A 25,648-nucleotide genomic window follows, 5' to 3' on the forward strand; every position below is an offset into this window, starting at 1 on the left:
TGTGTGTGTGTGTGTGTGTGTGTGTGTGTGTGTGTGTGTGTAGAAGCCTATTCCGATCAAAAATCAATTCTTCCTATTCCATTGAAACTAGACCTGCCTGGATAACCAGAGGCCCCCACATTGTCAAATCAGATGGTCACATCCGCACCCTCTTCTTATCCTACCTTTCAGCAGCATTTGCTACAATTCATCAACATCATCTCTTGAAACATTGTCTGCCTCTGGCATCCCTGTTACCCACTCTACGTGTCTTCCTCCTAATTCCTTGGCTTTGAGTTCCCTTTGCTGGATCTCTTCTCGTCTCAGTGTTGCATGTTCTTGAGTTTGGTCGTAAGACCGCTTTCTTGTTCTATGTATCTCGCTAGGCTTCCTTTTCCAGGACTCTCTCCATGGCTCATGCCACTATTCTTTGGAAGTAAGGGAAGTCTATCTGCTAACGACTCCCAGATTAATGTACCCAATGCTGATTTCTCCCCTGAGGCCTAGACTCAAATGACCTCTCTCCTTGATTGTCTTTGAAGAGGCATTCTGATGTCTCTTAATATATCTACTGCTATAACAAAAATACCACAAGCGAATGGATATTTATTTTCTCACAGTATAGAAGGCTGGACGTCAAGATTCCAGGTGCCAGCTCTCGGGGAAGACTTCTTCTCTTTGGTGGCTCTCGAGGGAGGCCCTTGTCTCTTTTGAGCTTCTGCTCCTGCACCATCTTCATGTGACATGGCAGCTCTCTGCCCCCATCTCTGATTTTCAAATCCTTGGTTAATCTTTGGTCAAGAGATTGACAAAAGACACACCCTACACTGACTCCCATTTCATTAACACAACGAAGACAACCCATTTCCAAAAGGGATTCTAGCCTTAGAGGTTTGGAGGTCCAACGCATACTTAGGGGGTGGGCGGGTGGGGGGGAGCATCACTCAGCCCCAAACGATATTGAGTCTTGACCTCGCCCTTCAAACATTCTCCTTTCCTGGCCGTGCGTACATAATTAAGAGGCATTCACTTGGTCCTCAAGGAGTCACCCTTGATTTCTCTCCCCCCCGCCCCCGCGCCCACTCCTCACTGCCCCATCATGTAGGCCATCATCAAATCTTGTTGAGTCTCCCTATATTAACATCCAAATCCATCTGCTCCTTTATCTCCACCCCCACCACTCTGTTTCAGGAAACCGTTCCCTCGGTATGGCACTGCTACAGTAGCCTTCTCGTTGGGCTCTGCTTCTCCGGCCTCCATGTCAACCATTCATGCTTCAGCCAGCAGCCAAAATACTACTTTTTAACATGTAAAAGGGAGCAAGTCTTTCCCCTGCTGAAAGCCTTCCGACGGTTCTACATTGCACTGATCACAACATCCCGGCTCCTTCCTCAGAGCAGCCCTACCAAGCCTTCTCTGGCCCGCTTCTCCACCTGCCAGGTCCACCTTCTCGCCTGCTCCTTCCATTGGCCTTCTTCTGTCCCTCCTCTTGTAGCTGTCCTCTGTCTGAAGGCCTCTGTCCCAGCAGAGTCCTCTTCCGGAATGCGTCCTCCCCTCTAGCGCCACCCTGTTTGTTCTGAAATCATAACACTGATTACAACTCGATAGCCCCTCTTTGTGGTTCATCGTCTGCGATCCTCGCGTAGACGGAGAGCACCCTGGCAGTACAGGTCTTACGCACGTGCTCTTTGTTGAATCCCCCGCACCTCGAAGCTCTGGCCCATGCTAGGTCTTCACTAAGTGCTTGCTGAAGGGACGAATGAATCTTCGAGTAGTCCCTGAGGTTGGCGCAGTTCACACCGAGCATGTCTGATAAACACATTCTGCCACTAGACTGTAAAGCTATAGAGAGTGCAGGCCTTCTTTTCAGTGTCCGTGTCGCCTCCCCAGCACTTGTGATAGACGTACTTCTAGGTTCTAAGCACCTGAGTGATGATGAGTCTGTCTGTCTAGCTACTTAACAAATTTTATTTCCCCAGGAGTTAACATGTAACATGAGGTAAGGGAATGGGGCTGGAAGGGATTGGGGATGCTCGGTAAGTCTTGGGTTGAGTGGGGTTTTAAAAAGGGGGTCTGAAGTCAGGAAATCAAACAGATGCACGCACCCCAATATTCATTGTAGCACAGGGCACACTAGCCAGAAGGTGGAAACAACCTAAGTGTTGATCAACAGATAAATGGATGAAAAAATATGGTGTATACACAATGGAGAACTACTCACAATGGAATCCGTATATATGTGTACACACACACACACACACACACACACACACACACACACGAACACTACTCACTCAGAGAGAGAAATGAAGCCCTGAAATACATGCCACCCATAGATGAACCATCACAACGAATAAAAGGAGGCAGTCAATAAGAGGACAAATCTTTGTGTGGTTCCACTTTTCATCTAAAATAAGTAAATTGCACAGGCCTTAGGTTACCCATAGTTAGCAGGGGCAGACAGGGAAGGAGGGAGGCCGGGGAAGAGAGGCGTTCACTGCCTAGGAGACAGTGAATGAGCTTCTCTGACAGGTGGTGATTGTGCAGCGAGGTGAGTGCCGTGGGATGACACTCAATGGCCCAGGCACAGGGGACTGAGGCGGCCTATTGGCCTCAGCTTTCGTTTTATTTTTTAAGGGATTAAAAGATCATTTTATTGGGGGCTCTTACAACTCTTGTTACAATCAATACATCAATTGTATCAGACATATTTGTACATTCGTACATATATTCCATCGTTCTTTTCTAGACATTTACTTTCTATTGAGCCCTTGGGATCAGCTCCTCTTTTCTTCCCTCCCCCTCCCTTCATGGTCCCTTGATAGATAATAGATTATTATTTTCATATCTTACACCGACGACTGCTGCCTCCCTTCCCCTCTGGTTTCTGTTCTCCCCCCTGAAGGGGTGTGTGTGGCTATGTGCCGTTCATTGCAATCAGGTTCGCCTTCCTCCCCACCTCTACCCGCCCTTCCCCCTACCCTTTTGGTATTACTGTTCTCATTTTTGTTCCTGGGTTCCGTGTGTCATGAGCTTTATCTCTTGTGTATACCTATGTACATGTTCTGGTCCAGTCCAGAGTGGGAAGCCGCACTGGGGTCATGGTAGTGGGGGGTGAGGAGGCCTCAAGGAACCAGAGGTATATTGTGTGATCCATCGGTGCGCTACTATATTTATAACACAGTGGACGTGTCCTGGGCCACAGCTCATACCCTCCCTCAATACAGGAATACTTTGTTCTAACAAACTGGCATTCTGTGATGCTCACCCCCCACCCCTAACACGATCACTGAAGACAAAATGTGTGCATAAGCAAATGTGGTGAAGAAAGCTGACGGTGCCCAGCTATTAAAAGATATAGCATCTGGGGTCTTAAAGTCTTGAAGTTAAACAAGTGACCATCCAACAGTGAAGCAACAAGCCCACATGGGAGAAGCACACCGACCTGTGTGATTGTGAGGTGTCATTGGGACCAGGCAGCGGGCATCAGAAGATAAATAACAAACAAACAAACAAAAGCAGGTTGTTGAGAATGAGGGGGTTGGAGCAGAGACCCAAAACCCATCTCTAGACAATGGAAAATCCCCCTACAGAGGGGACACAGGGAAGGGATGAGTCAATCAGGGTGGTCTCAGCTTTTAAAAGGACCAGAGGGGTGGGGGGTAGAGACTCTTCACCTTGTTTTTATCATTCTATCAGAATTCTTGCCAGTTGCTACATTCTTTTCTGGTGAATTCATTCCAGGATGCAACCTACACCCTGATCATGGTGGACCCCGACGCTCCCAGCAGGTCTTCTCCCACAGCTCGCTTCTGGAGACATTGGCTGGTAACAGATATCACCGTAAGTCGGCCGCCAGGCCCTTTCTGACTCATCTGGGATTATAATTGGATGACTACCAGGCTCACTCTCCGGTTCTCAAACCACCTGGGTCTGCCCTGGGTCAGATTGTCCCTCCCAAGTTTTCTAACTTCAGAAAAAATGCCCCAGCGCTCAGGGTAGGTCAGTGAACCAGCTCTCAGGGGAAAAGGCCCTCGTTTGCAGAGTGTTGCTGATTTCTATGGTGTAAATTCCCTCATCACCCTGGCCAACTTCAAGCTACTTACAATTTAATGGCGAGTCTCCAAGTTCCTAAAACCATTCAGCCATTGGCTCCAACATCCCACAGCCAGGGAGCCTGAATTTGGAGCTCTGCGTCGTCCACAAGTGGCAGATCTGATAGGGGAGTCCTGCAGGAGCACCCCGTCCTGACAGGCAGGGGACAGGGTGGAGGCGCGACGATATTTTTCATGCGCAGGCACGTGACCACCCCTCCCCTCTGTCCCTTTGTCCTCACTGCAGTTGAGAAGGAGCCTGGCTCACCCTTTGCAGCGTAGGTCTGACAACGGATGTGGAGACTCGCTAGTGGGTCATCCTGCTTGGTGACGTGGAGGGTCCGTGAAAAAGAGGAATGCTCTCAGTGAGGCAGCTTGGCCCAGTGGCTGCAGCGATGGGCCCAAGCACAGCACTGATGGGAGGATGGCGCCAGTCTGGGCCGTTCTGTTATACAGGGTCTGCCACGAGTCCTGAATGGCTCAGTGACACCCAGCAAAAACACCTTCCTAGGGTCGCAGGGCTGCTAGAGAACGCCCACAGGTGGGTGTCTTTAAGGAACAGAAAAGTCCTCACGGTCAGGAAGCTCCCCGTCTGAATTCGGGGCGCTCGTTCAGGGGCAGGCTTTTCTGACGCCGGTTCTGGCTGCGGGGAAGGAAGACTCGTGTCTCTGGCCAGCTTCTGTTCCTCAGTCCTTGTGGTCTCCACACGGCATCAACCTTTCTCCCAGTGTGTCCTTGCTTGTTTCTGGGTCTAAACGTCTCCTTTTATATCTCAAGAGGGAGGTGTAAGACATTCCCTCGGTCCTGGGAATGGTGGCCCCAGGCTGCCATGTGTTCACTCTTTTAATGCTCTTCTTGCTTTCGTATGACACACGTCGTCTGGCAAGTGTGGCCTTTGTGAATGAGTGGTATGGAAAGTTCCGACCTATCGTCAACCCCGATTGTTTGTGTAGATAGTGCCCAGTCACGTAAGCAGTTTAATCTGTACAACCAGCGATCCGTGAATTGCAGTCTGAAAAGCCAGCCTACACATGTATAACTTTGTTTTCTCAACAGTGGTGTTTTAAATCTATGCCATTGGCTAAATTAATGACCCTATCAATAGAATTACCATATGCCCCAGGGCGGTGATTTATCATGTTCTTCATCATAAAATAATAATGACGTGTCTAAAGTGAACCAGGGACATGTATAAACCAAAGATATGTGAATGGATTGGGGACTCACACTTAATCATAGCCCTAATTAGTTCTTGTGACATGGCCCTACTCGATACTCACCCTCATGAAGAGTTATTGAAAATATGGGTGCTACAGCAAGTGTGGTGAAGAAACCAGTTGGTGCCTGGCAATCAGAAGGAAGTGTCTGGGGCCTTAAAGGTTTGTATTCAATCATTTGATCCCCTCTTTGAACCATTTTAAAGTTGTTTCAGTTTTAATGTTTTCTGCTTTCTTTTTGATGGAGGTTTTTCTATGTTTTGCCTCAGCCTTATTGTTGGTTCTCATTCGTTTGTTTGCTTGCTTGCTTGTTCCCGGTTGGTGTTTTGTATGATTTTCTGTATATGAAGTCCAGGAGAGGTAGAGATATCGACAGTTAATTGGCTTGATAATTGCCTAGGGGTATTGAAGAGGAGGATGGGGGGAAATGAGGGACTAACAAGGACGAGTAAAAGAAGAAAGTGTTCTGAAACTGGTTGTGGTGATGATGGTGCAAATTTTCTGAATAAGATTGAATAGTTTAATTGTATGATACGTGAAGTATATGTCGATAAACCTATTTAAAAAAGTAAAAATAAAGGAGCGGCCTAAGTGAGGTGTCAGTGAGGTCCACATAGAAGAAGCACAGCAGCTTATGTGATCCAAGGATTATAAAGAATAAAATCCAGACCAGAGGAGGGCATGGTATTAGAGCATAAATTCTGAACACCCGGTTTGTAGAAGTCTCTGGATGACAGGTGACACCTAAAATCCATTTACAGGGTCCCCACATAGATTAAGCCTCCCATGAACCCCTCTGGGGTTGTGGGTAACTTTGCTGTCAGACAGAGAACATGGTGAAGTCAATTAGGCAGATGCCACACTGCCACTAAGTTGATTCCGGCTTGTAGTGACCCCACAGGACAGGGTAGAACGGTCCCTGAGGTTTCTGAGATATCTTGCTACAGGAGTAGAAAGCCTCGCCTTTCTGTCTCAAATCAGATTCAAACTGCTGACCTTGGAGATGCCATTAAGTTGAAATCTAGTGAAAGACTTGTCGCAATTGTTAATATCCTACTATGGGCTACTTAAAAAACACTGCGGTCAAGTCTATTCCAGCTCCTGTTGACCCTGGGTGGCAAGAGTAGAGCCAGCCACAGGCTTTCTGAGACTATAAATCTTTATGGAAGCAGACCGCCGCACCTTTCTCCCATGGAGCAGCCGGTGGGTTTGAACTAGCAACCTTCTGGTTAGCAGCTGTGTGCCTTAACCGCTGTGCCTCCAGGGCTTCTTAACATGAACTGTGCAAAGAGAACGTAAAAAATAATGTGATTTTTTTCTCTCTCTCTCTTGGCCACGGCACCTCTTCCTTTTAAACACCTGGCAGTGTGCTTTGGAACCTAGAAAACATGCAGATGGCTTTTGCAAGGCGTACATAGAATCATCATCAGCAGCATACGACAGTGGGGACCCAGACCTAGAGAAGCTGAGTGAGAACCCTGGCTGGACGGTCCCCAACTCCCACAGCCCCTTCAAGTCACGCAGACCCTCTGTGGGCCCTTGTCTCTTTATCTGAAAAAAAATGGGACTAACGTTGCCCATTTTATGGGTTTGCTGTGAGGACTAAATGAGATATCCTACAGAGAGTATCTTTGTATGGAGAATTTTATGGAGAATACCAAAAACTGTCAAGGATCTGTATTCTCTCCAGAATTACAGGATGGAGGCAAAGCTGTCTGTCTGAACTAGCGAGTGACTGCTGACTCAGACACTGGAGTGTGGGTGGGTGGGCAGTGAAGACTACTCCCCCTGCAGCTAAGCCCCGCCCCACTGACCATGGTCCCTCCCAGGACCCTCGGGTGGAGCGCTTCTCCTTAGAGGCAGTCCTGGCACAGGCCCTGGACGCGACGCCCTCAAACTCCTTCCACAGCGCCAGAAAGGGGGCCATCCCCAATCCAGAGCACCACCATTAACTAGACATTGTCTAGTGCCACTGTTGCAGGGAGATCATGAGTGGGTTCCATTGACAAACAGAAATGCACTTTTGCACAGTTTAGGCAGCCAGGGGTTCAAATTCAGGGCACCAGCTCTAAGTGGATTTTTCTCTGTCTCTTTGTCTCTCTGTCTCTCTGTCTCTCTCTCTGCAATGGAGGAAAACCCTCAGCGGTACCTCTCTCAACTCACTGCCATCGAGTCGGTGCTGACTCACAGAGACCCCTCTGTGGGTTTCCGAGACGGTAACTGTGCATGGGAGCAGAAAGGCCCATCTTTCTCCCGAGGAGCTGCTGACGGTTTTGAATTACTGACCATGTAGATCGCAGCCCAACGTGTCACCACTGCACCCCCGGGGCTCCCAGGTGGGACCTCTGGCCCCTGCGTTGGTTGGTTCCATGTGATTTCCATGTCCCATCTAGCTTTGCTTCTCTGGGCCCCAGTGGTGTTGGGGTGAGGGGAGGCATCAGACTTGGATGCTCTTTTTACATCTCGGGAGTGGTTTCCTTTAAGACTAGGACACACTCTGTGCTCATGAACATAGGACACACACACACACACACACACACACACACACACACACACACCTACTCCCAAATGGGCTTATAGCCACAGGTGTCGAGGTTAGGACTTCAGTGCATGTTTTTCCCTCCCTGGGCGGAGGGGTGGTAGTGACACAAGTTAATCCCTCACTGTTTCGGAGCACACAACTCCCCAGGAAGAGCGACTGCTCTGAACCTTGCCTGTGCCATCCACCCCACACTCACAGGCTTCCTTCCGCTCGAGGGTTCTACCAGGCACCGTGAGACTGCAGTTCAAAAGCAGTCAGGGTTGGCGTCAGTCCAGAGTCTCAGGGGGTCTTAGGGCCAATTAACCTACCTCTCTTCCAAGTCTGAAGCCTCCCTCTCCCTCCCCTCACCCCAACACCACTCGGGACTGTTCTCTCACACAGGCTTAGAAGCAGAACAGGTGGCAGGTGGCAGGTGGCAGCTGTCCAGCAAGACTGCTAAGCAGTAGAGCTTATCAGGGACACCTGCCCGGGTGTGGCCCTCAGCCTGTCCCCTTCAGGCCGGAGGGGGCTTGGGTTTCAGTCACATTCTCACCCACTTTCCCCTAATCGGAGAGGCCAGCAGGAAGTGGCAGCTCTCAGCTATATCCACTTGGCCCTGTCCAGCAGCCCCGCAAAGTCTGCCAGCCGTAAAGTCACAAAGACGGCATAAATCATCAAGCCCTGGTGGGGCTCAGGATCTTGACCTCAGCCAAAGGAAGAGAGGGCTTCAGTCACACCCAGAAGCACGTCCTTTGTGTTGGTTAGCTGCTGCTAAGCAGCTCAACCAAAGAGCGGTGGACGTGAGTGCCTCCCCACAGGCCTGCAGAGCCTGTCCACCCATCCAACTGGATACACCAAGGCCCGGGTCCTCAACCTTCCTAATGCCGCCACCTTCCATGCAGTTCGTCAAGTTGTCGTGACCCCCCACCCATAAAATTATTCTCGTTGCTACTTCAGAAGTGTCATTTTGCTTCTGTTAGGAATCAGGCAACCCCTGTGAAAGGGCACCACTTCACTCCCTGGCCTTCTGAAACCCACGAGAAGGAAACCCTCCATGGAGTGACCAGCCTCGCAGGTTTGGCAGGAGAGCATGGCATAAAATCAGTGCCGACACAGAGTAGAGGTGGCCCCAAGAATCACGGTGGCCTCCGAGGCCAGCTTGATGAGTGATAGAAGGGACCAAGCTAATTGAGTGGGGGGCCATGGCCAGGGGGGCCCCTCCAGTAGGATCAGTTTGGGGATGGTCTGCACAGCTTGAAACAACACCCCAACCAGTGGCTAGGAATACAGGGAACATAGACACCCCCAGTAAGATAAAAGCTCTCCACCTGGGACCGCCGAAGCAGAAATAAGGAGTTGGGTGGTGTGGAAAAGAGCCCTGGTGGTGTAGCGGTTACTTGTTGGGGTACTAACCACAAGGTCAGCTGTTCAAAATCACCAGCCACTCCTCAGCAGAAAATTAAGTCTTTGTACTCCCTTAAAGAATTACAGTCTCAACCCCCCGCCCCCGGGGGCAATTCTACCCTGTCCTATAGGGGCGCTAAGAATCAGCATCAACTCCATGGCAGTGAGGGGTTTGTTTTGTTGAGGAGTTAAGGAGAAGTCTCCAGTGGTATCTTTTGCTCATTTAATTCAAGAAATATCGACTGAATACTACTTGCTAACTGAACACTCTTTGATAACATGGTTAGGAGCAAGTACAGTACTCTGAGTCCAGACTGCTGGAGTCTGAATCTCACGGTCTGTGATATTTGGGCTCAGTTTCTCTGCTCCTCGGTAAGTTGCTGTTAGCTGCGGTGGAATCGGCCCCCAACTAAAGGCGGCACCAGGCACCATGCGATCCAGACCATGGGGACCCATAGGGTTTTAGTCGCCTTAGAACAGTAGCTGCAGTAGAAGCGGTGGCGGCGGTGGCGGTGGCGGTTAGGTGCTGTCGAGCAGGCTCTGACTCATAGTGACCCTTTGTACAACAGAATGAGACCCCGCCCAGTCCTGTGCCATCCGCACAACGGTCCTTCTGTCTGAGTCCACGGTGGCACCCACTGTGTCAAGCCGGCTTGTCCAGGGCCTTCCTCTTTGCCGCTGCCCTTCTACTTTACCGAGCATGATGTCTTTCTCCAGGGGCTCATCTCTCCTGGCAGCATGTCCGAAGAGCATGAGACGGCATCTCAGCGTCCTTGCTTCCAAGGAGCCCTCTGGCCATGCTTCCAAGACAGACTTGTTTGTTCTGTGACAGTCCGGGGTCATTTCAATATTCTTCACCAACACTGTGTTGTCGAAGGGGATCCTGAACCCAGGAAGATGGTATAGTACAGTGAACCCTCGCCACTTCGCGCTTTGACTTCCGCGGCTTCACTCTATCGTGGTTTTTGCATAACAGCGCATGCTCTGTCATTACTGCCACTGATTGGCTCATACTGTACACGCTTGATGCCATAAATAATATAATAAATAATAAATGATAATTATAACGTCCAAAATGTTTTACTGTATTTTCCCTTTTTCGTTTAATAAATTGGGTAATACGAGTGTAATGGTGACTAAAGGGTGTTTTTTCATGTCCTCTATGCTCTAACTACGAAAATATTTGATTTACAAATAAGGAATCCTACTTCGCGGAATTTCCTTTATCACGGTAGGGTCTAGAACCGATTAACCGCGATAAACAAGGGTTCACTGTATTCCTTTCTGCAAAGAAGCTCATAACTGATGACAAGGAGGAGAGAGTAAGCTCTAAATGAGTGTTTGCTGTTACGTCATGATGTTGTTGTTGTTGTTGTTATTTCTCTGACTCGGGCACTGGGGCCACACACACAGAGTCGAAGTGTCTGCCGGCACAGCGTGTCTAGTCCGTGAGGCGGAGAGGGAGGCAGCAGCATGGGGACAGGACTCGGACATGGAGAGCGATCACAGCTGCAACTCCTAGAGTCCCATGAGCTTCCACCCGCTCAGAGATAGGACTAGACCTCAGTCCCCAAACCTCATGATTCCGGAGCACACTGTCACCTTCCGTCCCTTTGAAAATCTCTTCTTGACAAAAGAGCTTCCTAAGCGAGCCCTGACAGCTAACATCGCTCTCTCTCCCGCGCCACGTCCCCAGCCTCTGTGGAAATGTTTTCCAGTTCTGGTTCAGTCTAACTAACAATCTTCATGCTAAGGCCTAATTAAGATATCAATTAATTTGCATCCTTCCCTTCAGGAAAAAAAAAGATTATTGGTTCACCGTCTATTTGTCTCTGAAGTCAGTGTTCAGGGCTTTTCATACAGATATTTTCATTAGACCTTTTATTGTTAATGGGAATATTGAACACAGGAAGAGGGTATATTAATACTTTCCACAAAGCAGCTCACGATTGTGACAAAGAGCATGGGGAACAATTAAGGAGACAAGAGTACCTTTTTTCTTCCCCAAAAGAAAAATCTTCCTAGAAACCGTAATGATTCTATAATTTGCCCTGAATATCTTTTTGTTTCAAGAGGGGAGCGGAAAAAAATAAGAAAGAAACAGTGCGTTCATAGGTTCCCTTTGATTCCGTGCCCTCGCCCTTCGACCTGTAAGTGCAACCCGTTCTGGGCAGGACTCACAGGACAGCCCCGGTCTCAGTACTCTCTTCTGTCTGTCTGTGTACGTGTTTGAAGTTTTCCATACTGATGGGGTTGTCTTGTTGATGTGCCAAGCTCAAGAGGGGGACACATGAATGAGACAAGGATCGGAGCCCCCCGGTTTTGATGATAAGGTTAGCATGTGTCAGGCTTCCTTGCTGAGCTCCGTGCTCCTACGAATGAGTGACTGAGCTCAGGCAAGGGACTTGACCTCTTTGTAAGCGGGGCTCGTGGTCCGCAAATCCTTCTCCTTCAGGATGAGATGAGGGAAAAGGGAAGTTCGAAGTGCCGAGAGGAGAGCCATCCAGAGAGAAATCCAAAAGACAGTGGCTCATTGGTCCTGGTCCCTCATCCACTGAGCGGCTGTCCCACACACGTGTAGATGCATGTTCTTATCATATCTATCAACAGACACGCTGGTTTTCTATATGCCCAGAGCCCCGAGCTCATGGTAAGCAGATGGAAGAAGAAGAAGCCATCCTTTTCAGGAGCCCGGTTCAGGGGGAGAGGTCAAGCCAGGGACCTGGGATGACTGCTTTTGTAAGGCAGGTGTTGGGGACTTGGCCATTGGTGCCCATGCAGATGCCCGCGCACGTTGGTGTCCTCCGCTGTCGCTGTCTCTTGACGGACCCAACAACGGCAGATCTGTCGCTGTCTCTTGACGGACCCAACAATGGCAGATCTGGCATCTGCCCTCAAAGGCAGATTCGGGTCTGCGGATCCTAGAGGATATCTGTGGGTGGACACTGAGGTGGCCCTGGTGACAAACCAGACTTGTTGTATGGGCGCCCCCTCCCCCAGAAGAGCAGGGGGAGAGTCTTGGGACCAGATGAGCCCGTGGAGGGTCCATGATCTGCCACTTTCCAGGGGCATGCAAATCTCTGAGCCGAGCTTTGTAAGTTGTTCAATCACTAAAATGGGGATCACGGGGTGACGATGCTTGTTTCCTAATACTCAGCGAAATCCAGGCCCCGCAATACTTGTTGATAGTTGTTGTTGGGTCGGCTGCAACCCCGGCAACCGCTTGTAAAAGAGCAGGAAACACTGACCAAACGTGTGTACTCCTCACCACCCGGGGTTCGTTCAAGCCCATTGCTGGGTGACTATGTCATTACATCCTCTGGAGGGCTCCCCTCATTTTTTTGCCAGCCCTCGCGTTATCAAACGTGATGTCCTTTCCTAGGGCCTCAATAAATGTGATTCTCTGGTTTCCACCCTTGACTTTGTGGCATGACCACTGCATCTACTTCTGATCTAGCCACTTCCTCTAGGCCGTTAGACTCGTACTTTGCAAAGCACAAATCCTCAGATACAAGCTGTCTTGGGAAACAACTATTTTTTTTCCATGTCTATCTATATAAGATAGGCAGGATAAAGAATCCCGAGGAGAAAACAACGGGACAGACTATTCTGGGGGGACAGAGGAGATGAGGAGAGGGGAGAAAAGGAGGAGGGAGCCAACAAACCCAGGGACAAGGGATCAACAGAGATCTAAAGTCGGTGGCGGGGAGGGTGTAGAAATGCCTGGTGGAGGCTGATCAAGTGCAATGTAGCCAAGAGGAATTACTGAGAGTCGAATGAAGGTCGAGCATGATGGTCCGACAGGAGGACAGTAAAAGGAAATACAGGAAAGAACTAGGAGGCAGCAGACATTTATAGAGGTCTAAACATGGGCATGCACATATGTAAATATGCATTAATATGTGTAACGATAGGGATATAGCTCTATGTACATATATTTATAGGTTAAGTATCAAGGTAGCAGATGGACATTGAGCCTCTACTCAAGTCCTCCCTCAATGCAAGAACACTTTGTTCTAAGAACCAGGAATTTTGTGATCACCTTCCTGACACGATTGCTGAAGACAAAATGGATGCATAAGCTAATGTGAAAAAAACTGATAGTGTCCAGCTATCAAAAGATATAGCGTCTGGGGTCTTAAATGCTTGAAGTTAAACACCCAGACTTCTAGCAGGGAAGCAACAAAGCCCACATAGAAGAAGCACACCACCCCATGCGATCACGAGGTGTTAATGGGATCAGGTATCGGGCATGAGAAAATCCAAACAACAACCATTTCTATGTGAGCGAGGGGGGTCAGAATGGAGACCCAAAACCTATCTGTAGCTAGTTGGACATCCACTCACAGAAGACTCACAAGGAAGGGACGGGTCAGCCAGGGTGCAGCATAGCAACGACAATACACACAACGTTTCTCTAGTTCTTTAATGCTTCCCCCACCTGCCCCACTATCATGACCCCAGTTCTACCTGACAAATCTGGCTAGACCAGAGCATGGACACTGGTACAGATAAGAGCTCTTAACACAGGGAATCCAGGACAGATAATCCCCTCAGGATCAATAATGAGAGCAGTGATACCAAGAGGGTAGGGGAAAGGTGGGGGGAGAAGGGGGAGAAAGGGAGACACAATAACCACACCCTTCTCCCCAGGGAGATGAACAACAGAAACCTGGGTGAAGGGAGTGTAAAATTTGAAAATAAAAATAATTTATAAATCATCAAAGGTCCATGAGGGAGGGGGAGCGGGGAGGAAAGGGAAAAAAGAGGAGCTGATACCAAGGGCTCAAGTAGAAAGAAAATGTTTTGGAAATGATGATGGCAACAAATGTACAAATGTGCTTGACACAACGGATGTATAGATTGTTATCAGAGTTTGTAAGAGCCCCCCCCCCCAATAAAATGATTTATTAACATTTTAAAAAAGAGAGAGATAAAAGGATAGATGCAGTTAGGGCATGATGGAGACCACCCCACCCCCGCTCCCCACTCCCCACATAGACGCTCCAGTGCCCAGAACTTTATTAGAGGCAGGTTTATATACACTCCCTGTCACATAGCCTGCCTCTCGTGACAGATTTCTACCCAAAGGGACAGTTGACAATTATTGGAGGGTCCACAAAGAAACATTAATAGATGAGCCAAGCTGTTCACAGGCAGGAGGGGAGGATAAAGTCGGGACCCGGATGTAACCAGTATTTTGCAGACTGCTGTACTGCAGCTTTGCCAGGGAACAAGGCACAGTGTCCCTCTTAGCTCAGGCGGAGAGCCGGCCCCGACACTGCCTCATCAGCTCCCAGGGTCCAGCCGTCAGTGTTTCCCAATGGCCTGGACCGTGGGAGGTGGTGGTCCTGTCCCATTTGCCTAAGGAGCAACCGACTTTGCCTCCACATGTTTACATAGAAACACTTTATATCTGTCATGAGTTGTTAATGTTGTCTATCGATCTATTAAAAACCATCCTCTTTTTCATACTCCCCCTTGCCCCCCCCCCCCAACAACAACAACAACAAAAAGACAGACAAGAAAACAGCTCCCTCCTTCTCCTACTGTGTCTAGGGGAATGCAGGCTCAGACCAGCGGCTTCCCAGGAGGGCTTTGGTGGGAATGGTAGTGTGTGGGGTGGGCCTCTGGCAATTGCCCTGCGATCCCTGGATCGCAAATAAGGACCCTCTGATGGCAGAGTGGGTTATGAGTCAGCAAAGCCAGCAGTTCGAAGCCACCAGCCACTCCAAGGGAGAGAGATGAGGCTGTCTCTTCCGGGACAGAGTGACAGCCTGCTCAGCCCTGTATGCTCCGGATGCGCCAGAATCAACTTGAAGGCCGAGGTCTGGGGTGTTTGGGAGCTGGATCGGAAGTCATGGCCAGCCTCTGGGAGAGTGCTCCCGTTCCTGGTGTGCTCTGCCGACCTCCCAGCAGCCGCTTCCTCCCCTGCTCCTCCTGCGTTCATTTTCAAGGCAGCCCAGCACCCCTCGCTAGCCATTTCCTTATCACTCACAGTCCCGCGTGGCTGTCATTGTCCCACCCCAGAGATGCCTCCACTCATTCAAAATAATTTAAATAAAATGTTGCTACAAAGTGGAATTTTATCTTTTGATGAATGTTTTTAAAGCCCTTTAGGTTTTCGTGGTAATTTGCGGTGTAAAATTATTTAGAGATAAGAGCCAAATTAGCTCTCGTATGCCGAGGTCGCTGTGTCCTGTTATCCGTGTGAGCAGTGTTTAAATATAATCAGCCCTTAGACTAATGCAGCATAATTGTTCATTTGAAATAGCTTTTTATACTCCATTCAATGAGTCATTAAAATATTCAAGGGATAATGCGGTGAATTGGAAATGAATTTATCATATTATCCCATACATACTGTAGTGCTTCAGGTAACTAAGGAGAAAGGGGGAGTGAGCGAGCGAGCGAGAGAGAGAGAGAGAGAGAGAGAGAGAGAGAGAATGAATCTGAGTCTAAGGCTGCAGGCAGAAAGGGAGCCAGTGTGCATGCGGGCGTGGTAAACAAAGCTTTGTACTTGGCTATGGGAAGCATGTATAGAGAGGCTGGCTGAGAGGGGTGAGTCAAGAAAGAAAATGCTGTTCTTCAAGCAGGTCCCTCTCGCTCGCTCTCTTTCAGCACTCTGAGAGTCTGTGCTTCACCACGGCTCCGCTGTTAACTTATTTTTATCAAATATGTTTATATCAGAAAGTCGTTATGGAAACCAATTCTGCCATCCAGGAGAATTCCTGGATCAGGCAGAGCCTTCTCTCTCTCTCTCTCTCATATATATATAGATAGATAGATAGATAGATAGATAGATAGATAGATAGATAGATAGATAGATACACACTATGCGCACACACACGAACATGTACATATGTACTTATGCACTGCCATATACCATCATTCACGCATGAGTGCGCGCGTGCGCACGCGCACACACACACACACACACTCACACACAAAGGGAATTAGTGAGCTCTTGCTTAACCCAACTCCGAACTCAGCTCTGATAGGACAGAAGGTGGCACCTGACTCCCGTTCATGGGCAAAGCTGTAGCATGGATACATCTGAGGCTGGTGATGCAAATCCACCTGTGCCCTAAGATGAAGAACCTGGGCTCACCACTGCCCTCTGGCCTCAACCTTCCCCCACCCTCTCCCCTGAGCAGATGCTCTTAGGAACAGACAATGGGGGTGTGGGGAGGCACTGGGGCAAGATATTAAAAATATAATGCTCCTTCCTTACTCATCCCTGGAAAACTATGCCTTACCTGGGCTTGTGTCGCCTCTTTTGACCACACTGCTTTAGAGGAATGTTGACAAGCATGACGAAGCAATGAAGCAACCAGGAGGGACAGAGCCCCTAGACACCACAGCAGGTGAGCAGCAGTGGAGAGAAGCAGGGATGGCTGGAGGAAGGCATGGGAGGGCCTTCGAAGGTTTGCCTAAACCTCCTTGGAAGACAAGCTGGCGCCAGCTTCACTTCTGGGGTGGACTCATGACCAGATGCAATTTACATGGAAGTGAATTTTGGCGCCACCTAAGAACTTTCTAATCACATCAACTGCCTAAAGATTGAACATACGACTCACTCACGGAAAGTAACTATTCGTGGATGTCCCCGGAAGGCTCTCCCCTGGGAGAGGGCTGGCACAGGCACCTATATCGCCAGCAATCAGCGTGGCCCAGCCTGGCCAAGGATTGCACCTGCCACAGTTCCTCCCAAGGCCAGAGAGGGGCTTCTCTTTTTCTTCTTAAACCATTTTATTGGGGGCTCGTCCAGCTCTCAACTCAATCCATCCATCCCTCCATCCGTTGTGTCAAGCACGTGTGTACATTTGTTGCCATCATCATTCTCAAAACATTTGCCTTCTGCTTGAGCCTTTGGCATCAGCTCCTCATTTTTCCATCTCCTTCCCCCCTCCCCTCTCCCTCATGAACCCTTGCTAATTCCTAAATTATTATTATTTTGTCATATCTTACGCTGTCCGACGTCTCCCTTCACCCACTTTTCTGTTGTCTTTCCCCCAGGGAGGAGGTCACATGTAGATAGATCCTTGTAGTCGTTTCCCCCTTTCCACCTCACCCTCCCTCCACCCTCCCAGGATCACCACACTCAGCACTGGTCTTGAGGAGATCATCTGTCTTGGATTCCTTGTGTTTCCAGTTCTTATCTGTAGCCATATACATCCTCTGGTCTAACTGGATTTGAAAGGTAAAATTGGGATCATGATGGTGGGGGTGGGGGTGGGTGGGAAGGAAGCATTTAGGAACTAGAGGAAAGTTGTATGTTTCATTGTTGCTATACTGCACCCTGACTGACTCATCTCCTCCCGCGACCCTTCTGTAAGGGAATGTCCCATTGCCTACAGATGGGTCTTGGGTCCCCAATCTGTACTCCCCCTCATTCACAATGAGATTTGATTTTTTGTTCTTTGATGCCTGGTACCTGATCCCTTCTACACCTCGTGATCACACAAGCTGGTGTGCTGCTTCCATGTGGGCGTTGTTGCTTCTGAGCCTTTAAGACTCCAGATGCTATTTCTTTTGATAGCCGGGCACCATCAGCTTTCTTCACCACATTTGCTTATGCACCCGCTTTGTCTTCAGCGACTGTGTCCGGAAGGTGAACATCATGGAATGCCAGTTTAATAGAAGAAAGTGTTCTTGCATTGAGGGAGTCCGTGAGTGGCTGCCCAATGTCCATCTGCTATCTTAATACTAAACCTTTAAATATATGCACATCTATCTATTTCCCCACCCTCATATATAAATATATTTACATATGTACATGCTTATATTTGGACCTCTATAAATGCCCTTTGTCTCCTAGTTCTGTCCTCTATTTCCTTTTACTTTCCTCTTGTCCCACTATCATGTTTGGCCTTCATTTGGGTTTCAGTAATTCCTCTTGGCTACATTGCCCTTGATCAAGCCCCACCAAGCCTCCTACACCCTCCTCCCAATAAATTTTGGATCACTTGTTCCCTTGTCCTTGGGTTTGTTGACAATCTCCTTCCTTTCCCTGCCTCTCCCTTTCCCTTGTCCCCCTGAACCGGTGGTCACATTGTTTTCTCCTTTGCATTGTTTATCCCGCCTATCTTATCTAGATAGGCATGCAGAGACAATAAGAAGCACAAAAACAAGACAGAGCAAAAGAAAACAAAACAACAACAACCTAACCAATGATGAAAAAAGAAAAGGTCTATAAGTAGTTCCAGGTCTGATTGTTGGCCTTTAGGAGTGCTTTCCTGTGGAGTTCCCCCTGGCCCCACAGTCTATTTTTGCTATTCCCTCCGGACTTCATTGCTCTGCTCCCCTTGCTGTTCTGTTGCATGCCCTTAGTGTTTCGCCTCGGTGTGGTGGTGTCAGATCAGGCAAAAATTCCCACACTGTTCCTCCAGTGTTGTCCCCCATAGCGCTGTGGGTCAATGAGGATGTCAGGTCTCGTGGTGGGGCCGGCCCTGTGGTCTGCTCTGTGCATTGGCTGCTCTGAGCAGGAATATCATCCTCAGGGCTTGCTGGGCTAGGATGTGTCCCACTCTCCTTCCCTCTTTGTCCCTGTGTGCTTTGATCAGCCATGCCCCTGTCCCTGAGCTGTCCCTTCAGTGTTGTCCTCTGAAGTGCATTCTTGGTGGGTGGGGGTGGGGGTAGGGAGTGCCTTCTTATACTTCTGTCCATGTAATGAATGTACTGACAACACTAATACTAAAGGAGGAACAATCGAAAGAGGAGAACAAGAGAAGGAACAAGGGGGAAAAGTCGGCATAGAGCGGTGTGCCCTACACGAACAACTCATTTAATCCTCACAATAGCACTAAGAAGAAGGAGAAAACAGGCCACGAGAGGTTACGCCATGTTCACAAGGTCTCGCAGCTAGCAAGAGGCTGAACTGGGATTTGAACTCAGAGTCTTCATGCATGCATAATCATGACACCCCACTACCTCCTCTCCCACGCCGTGGCCTGGCCCAAGTGACAGCGTACACCAGGGCCAGGCGTGGATGATAAGAGGCAGTGGTGCTGGCACTGTTGCTACAGTTTGGTGCCCCTCGGGCTGAGTCTCCACGCTTTATCACACCCACCTCAGCTGTGACCGGGAGAACGATCCTCCCACTCACTGTGGACAAATGATCTCCCTCCTTGCTTCCCCATCAATGATGATAACATTGACCTTGTGGGAATATTGCAAGGGTTCAGTGAGTGAAAATCTGTAAACCATCCAGCACCTAGCACCTGGCCCTTAGGAGGGGCTACATGTGTGCTGTCTCCTGACTCCTTTCATGTCCTCTCGCCAGAGTCCCCATAAACAGTCTAGATAGCGGAGCCTTCCACATTCAATTCTAGCCCCAGTCTAAAAACAGTTATTTAATTATTGCTTATGACCTGGCCCTAATCAATGCTCGCCCTCATGGTGGGATGACTGAAGATATGGGTGCTACAGCAAAGTGTGGTGAAGAGCCCAGATGGTGCCCAGCTATCAGAAAGAATAGTGTCTGGGGGTCTTAAAAGCTCGTCTTCAAACAAGCAGCCATCTAAGTGCAGTGTCAGCTGAATCCACCCAGAAGGAACACGCCAGCCTGTGTGATCTAAGGATTGTAAACAATATAAATCCAAATGGATTAAGCCTCCAGTGAATCTCCTCCTCCCAGGGGTATAATAGCCTTGCCTTGAGACAGCATTGTAAAGCCGTGGGTTATAACAGATGTAGTTAGGTTAAAATGTAACACCTTATCATTTGACCTCCCTCTTGACTCATTCAAAAGTTGTTCCCATTTTTAATATTTTCTGCTTTCTTTTTGATTGAGCTTTTTCGATGCTTTGTCTAATCATTGTTGTTGAGGGTTTTGTTTGTTTGCTTGCTTCCTGTGTTTATTTTATATGATTTTCAGTACACGAAATCCAGGATAGGTGGACCTATAGAGACAGTAACTGGATTGATCAGTGCCTAGAGCATTGAGCGGAGGATGGAGGGGAGTTGGTTGCTGACAACAAGGAGTAGGAGAGAGAATATTCTGAAATTGACTGTGGGGATTATTGCATACACCTTAATATGACCGAAGGATTAAATAGTATGATATATGACAACTATTTTTTTTAAAGGAAGCTGAGCCTTTGATGGTGAGATGCATATGTCATTTCCAAGTGACCAGGAGAATAAGATGCCCACACGGTTATAGTTTAAGAGACCTTGAGGAGTGAAATGCACCTGCAGGCATCAGACACAAGGAAATGCTGGGGCTAACTATTGAGCTTATACGGTGTTCCATCAGCACTGTGGCTTTAAAAAAAAAAAAAGGAAAATAAATACCTGATGACTAAATGTTAAATGAATTTAAAATCATGTTTCTTTTACTCCGTCGGGAAGACAAGGCAAACAGATAGGAAATAATTAGAGTAATACTCAGAGGCATAGAGTCAAGTCTAAATGGGCTCTTTAGACTCAAACAGCTGTGAGAGTTCAGAGCACGCTCCCCTTCTCAGTGGCAAACTCCTCCCCCTCCTCCAAGGCTGCGCTCAAATGTCATGGCCACTTGGAAGGCCTGCACTGCCGCCCCCACACTAAGCAAGTCAGCCCCTCCTTGAGCTCCTTCCACACTCGGGGGAACCTCAATTAGAGCCCTCATCATGCGCGTTAGTTATTCTATTTGAGGCTTTCTTTGCCCTGTGAGACCGAGAGTTCCTGGAGAGCAGAAGTGGGCATTGTGCCTCTTCTCTCCCCTGCTCCTTACACAGCACCCAGCACAGAGAAGGCCTCCCCACAGGTTGACGGAATGAGCCCGGGGAGGCAAGAAGGGATAGGCAGATGGGTAGATGGGTCGGTGCAGGGATGGGTAGTGGTTGGGTAGGTGGATGGATAGATGGATGGGGACGACTGCTCTTGGAGCACCACAGATAGGAAGGGAGCCGGCCCATCCGTTAGGAGCAGGCTTGCGAAAGACAGAAGTGACCAGAAACTGTGTTTCAGCCGAACAGGAGCATACGTAAAAGCTCAGGCATATGAATGAATGGAAAGAAAAGGAGAGTCCTAAATGTCGGATTGAAACTCAAGATAGCTGGGTTTGAAACCACCAGCTGTTAAAGTTATTTGTGATGGACACACTTCAGTGAAGCTTGCAGACTAAGATTAGGAGGGAAGGGCCTGACCGTCTACTTCTAAGAAAAAGTAGCTAATAAAAACCTGTCACAGGCTTTCTATGGCAGTTAAACAGGCACAGTCTCAGAAACCCCCAGGGGGCACTTCTACCCTGTCCGAGGGGGTTGAATTGAGCCAGAGGGCAGCGAGCTGATCACCTCCCTGGATTGTCATTAGGAAAGTCTCTTCTCTAGTCCCTTGCCTATCATCTCACGCTCCACAAAAGTGCCCGCCCTTCCCTCACGGGAACAATTTCTCCTACCCTCAAAATGATCACTGGAGCCCAGGCGGCATGCCGGTTGGGCTGTTGGAAGCCACTCGCTGCTCTGGGGGAGCACCATGAGACTTTCTACTCTTGGAAAAGTGTTCCATCTCAGAAACCCACAGGGCCAGCTCTCCTCTGTCTGGAGGGTCGCAATGAGTCAGAGATGACTCAATGGCAGTGAGTTTGGTTTGGTAAAAGGATCAGGCTACTTCCCTGTTTGCAACCCTCCCCTGATCCTCCAGCACCTGAACTTAGAGTTCTCTGGCTGCAGCCTCGCACTCAAGGCCTGAGAGGCTCTGGGCTTGGTCCACCTGCTGCCCTAGGGTGCTCGTGCTGAGCTGCCTGTGGTATCTCAAACCTTCTGTGCTGGGTAAAGCCTCTGTGGACCATGACTGTCCTCTCTTCCTAGAAAGCTGTTCTCCAGTCTGCAAACTCTCAGTTGTTTGAGTGATTTAAGATTGCTAGATGAATTGTACTTCAAGGTCCAGAAAGAGTGTGTGTGTGTGTGTGTGTGTGTGTGTGTGTGTGTGTTGAAATTGGAATCATTTCTAGAAATAGAAAAGGGAAATATGGATCCCAGAATTGAGGCTGCTGACTAGTAATATCAATCCCCATCAAAATGAAAAAACCTCCAGTTTAATAAGCAGATGGCCGGTGGCAAGAGAGAACAGAAAAGAGTGAACGGCCGGAGTCAGCGTAGGTTCACTAAAAACAAGGCCCACCTGGTCACTCGTGTCTTTGGCGGTGAAGGCCCAGAGCTGGGGGCCAGGAGAAGGCAGTAAGCACAATACAGCCTCACGGCCGAGCAAACCGTGGTGACCTGTGGGCACGGAGAGGAATAGCATCTCCATTCCTGTGGTGGTAGGTGGCTGTGTGGCTTGCTGAGCCCTAGCTGAGGAGAGGTGACTATTGAAGCAGTGTCAGCCTTGAAGGTGACCCAAGGTGACATGCCACTGGATTCTGGCATAAGTCCCACTGTGTTCAAGACTTTAGTAAAGAGCGTGCTCACCGAATGGGGAGGCTGTACCCGATTTAAAGGAATATCTACTAGGATGGAGGCCCTGAAACAGTTTCTGGCAAGTTGGAAGGATGGACTTGTATTGAAAACCTGCGTTTAGCAGAGATCACGCTAACATTCTGCATTTGGGATCAGGATCAGCTGTGTGCCTTGAGCAGAGGGGCGATCTGGCATGCCGGCTGGCATCCGGGAAGGAAAGGTCAGCGGAGTTTGAGTTCCTCGTTTCGGCTCCATGTGATGGCAAACAGAACGTAGGTACAAAGAAAGTTAAGAAAATCTTAGGCCATATCACTAGAAGTAAATATTTCCTCTCATTGCTTATTGTACTATATATTTTCCCTTGTTCTGCATTGGTCAGGCCACCTATGTTCATTCATTCATTTCTTTCAGCATGTGGTCAGCACCTCTTAAGCAATAGGTTCCGTCCAGACATGGAAGATCAAAGGTTTATAAAGTCAAATTCCGTCTACCAAGGAGTTTCCTTATCCCTTAGTGGAAGGAATCTTCTTTTATGAAAAATCAAATTGGTCTGTCAGTTTGTCATCCTGGGGTGGCTGGTGTGTTGGCGGGACCCTGGGAGTTATGTCACTGGTATTTCCCAGTGCCGGTAGGGTCACCCAAAGGGAACAGCTCTCTGCAGAGCTTCCGGGCTAAGAACAGACTGCAAAGAGGGAATAGGCTGCCTACTTCCTAGGAATTAGCCACTGAAAGAAAACCTTAGGAACAGCATCAAAACACGGTCAGCTACTTGGCCAACTGGCTGAAAAAGATCAGTACTTGTGCCCATTCCAAAGAAAGGTGACCCAAACAGAATGCTCAAGTGATAGACCAGTACCATTAAGAACACATGCAAGCGAAATTTTGTTGCAAGATTGTCTAACAATGGTTGCACTCCTACATTGACAGAGAGAGGCCAGAAATGCAGACTGGGTTCAGAAGAGGACATGGAACAAGGGATATCATTGCTGATGTCAGATGGATCTTGGCTGAAAGCAGAGAATACCAGAAAGACGCTTACTTGTCTTTTATTGACTATGCAGACCAAACAAACTATGGGTAGCCTTGAGAAGCATGGACATCCCAGAACACCTAATTTTGCTCATGCAGAACCTGCACATGGATCAAGACGCAATGGTGTGAACAGAATAAGGAAACACTACATACTTTAAGGTCAAGGCAGGTGTGTTTCAGGGTTGTATCCTCTCCCCATGCTTACTCACTCTGTATGTTGAACAAATAATCATAAAAGCTGGACTATCTGAAGAAGAGTGTGGCATCAGGTTTGGAGGAAGGTTTATAACACCCTGTGATATGCAGATGCCACCACGTTGCCTGTTGAAAGAAAGGACGTGAAGCACTTGCTGATGAAGATCAAGGATCGCAGCCTTCAGTATGGATGACACTCAAAATCCTCCCAGCTGGACTAACAGGTAGCATGATAAATGGAGAAAAGGCTGAAGTTGCCAATGATTTTCTCTTGCTTGGATCCACCATCATGTTCGTGGAAGCAGCAGTCAAGAGATCGAAAGATGTGCTGCATCAGGTAAATTTGCTGCGCAAGCCCTCTGTAGAGCACTGAAGGGCAAGGATGCCACTTTGAGGAATAAGTGGCACCAGACCCAAGCCACTGTATTTTCAATGGACTTCTATGTGTGTGAGAGTTGGACCCCGAAAAGGAAGACTGGAGAATCTGCATTGGGAAAAGTACAGCCAGAATGCTCCTTAGGAGCCAGCTTGACTTCTTCTCAAGTACTTTGGATGTGTTATTAGGAGAGGCCAGTCCTAGGAAAGGACAGCATGCTTGGTGGAGGGGCATCAAAAAAGAGGAAGACCTTTGACAACACAGAGAAACACCGTGGCTCCCACAACGTGCTCAAACTCAGGAACCGTGGTGAGGACGGCCCAGGACCGGGCGGCGTTTCCTTCTGTTGTGCACAGGGTCACTATGGGTTGGAAGCAACCCAATGGCACTTAACAACCACCTGACCGGTGAGGGAGGCAGAGAAATGTCTACCACATGGGGGGGGGGTATTAGGATGGAATTAACTTCGAAGAACCATGGGAAGGGAGAGCAGGAGGATTAAAACTCTGTTGGGATTGGACAGGTGGGCAAGGAGGCAGGTTTCACAGAGAAGGAGACCCTTGGGCCGATAGAAAGTCACCAGATAAACAAGTGGGAATGGCAGGAGCCAGGAACAGGGCCAGGAACAGATCTGATGTGGAGAAAGGGCAGAGGGAAGGCCTGTGTGCGGAGAGTAGATTGATCGAGGAAGAGAGGATGGGAGGGGAGTAAAGCTGGAGAGGGAGGTCACTTTGGACAGAGGTCTTGCCTGCTCCTTAGAATAACCTCGGGAGCCACACCCAAGATCAATAGATCAGAATCTCTGGAGATGGGTCCCAGGCACCATTATTTGCCTGAGATTATAGGAAGGGGGCCAGATAAGAGGTCTTTCACAATGACTTCAGAGTCTATCCAGGGCCTTCACAGCCATAGGCTTGGGCAATGGCTGTAGCCATGGTCGTTAAAGCTGCCTTTTGATCAGAAGGGGCTTATCTCTTGGAGCAGTTCAGAAGTCGCTGAGCCTGGAGAATCAGAACCATAGTCTTGGGAGACACCCAGGTCAATCAGTAAAACAGAGACGAAGTTCTTCATCCTACCTGAGTGCATACGGACTGGGGCCTACTCAATCTGTATTGGAAAAAGTACAGCCAGAATGCTCCTAAACGGAAGTGGATTTGGAATCTTTCATGACATACAAGTTCATTTCAAACATGTAAAGCAAAAACCTCATGAGCAGCTGTCGAAGGTGTCTCCCTGTCCAGAGGAAAGAATAGTGACAAAAAATCGAAGATGCATGGCACAGTCCAGTGGGCTAATGGGCGACAGAAATATCCGTCTCCACACCCGTACCACCAGAAGAACTAGACTGTCCACAGGCAGCACTACCCCCTGCTCTGCAAAGGCTCACATTAAAAGGGGCTGGATGTGAACACCTGGTTTGCAGGAGGTTATGGATGAGGATGGAA

General features: G+C 48.7%; 1 protein-coding gene across 1 annotated transcript in view; it reads left to right on the forward strand.

Annotated features, from left to right (window-relative positions):
* Nucleotides 1-25,648, forward strand: part of PEBP4 (phosphatidylethanolamine binding protein 4) — a 308,133-nt gene that overhangs the window by 155,555 nt on the left and 126,930 nt on the right. The window contains 1 exon segment of the mRNA XM_004718169.2: nt 3,724-3,822. Coding sequence (XP_004718226.1) covers nt 3,724-3,822 — 99 coding nt within the window.

This window comes from Echinops telfairi, unplaced genomic scaffold (assembly GCF_000313985.2).
Source record: "Echinops telfairi isolate 266 unplaced genomic scaffold, ASM31398v2 ScPeMD7_9;HRSCAF=40, whole genome shotgun sequence".
NCBI lineage: Eukaryota > Metazoa > Chordata > Mammalia > Afrosoricida > Tenrecidae > Echinops > Echinops telfairi.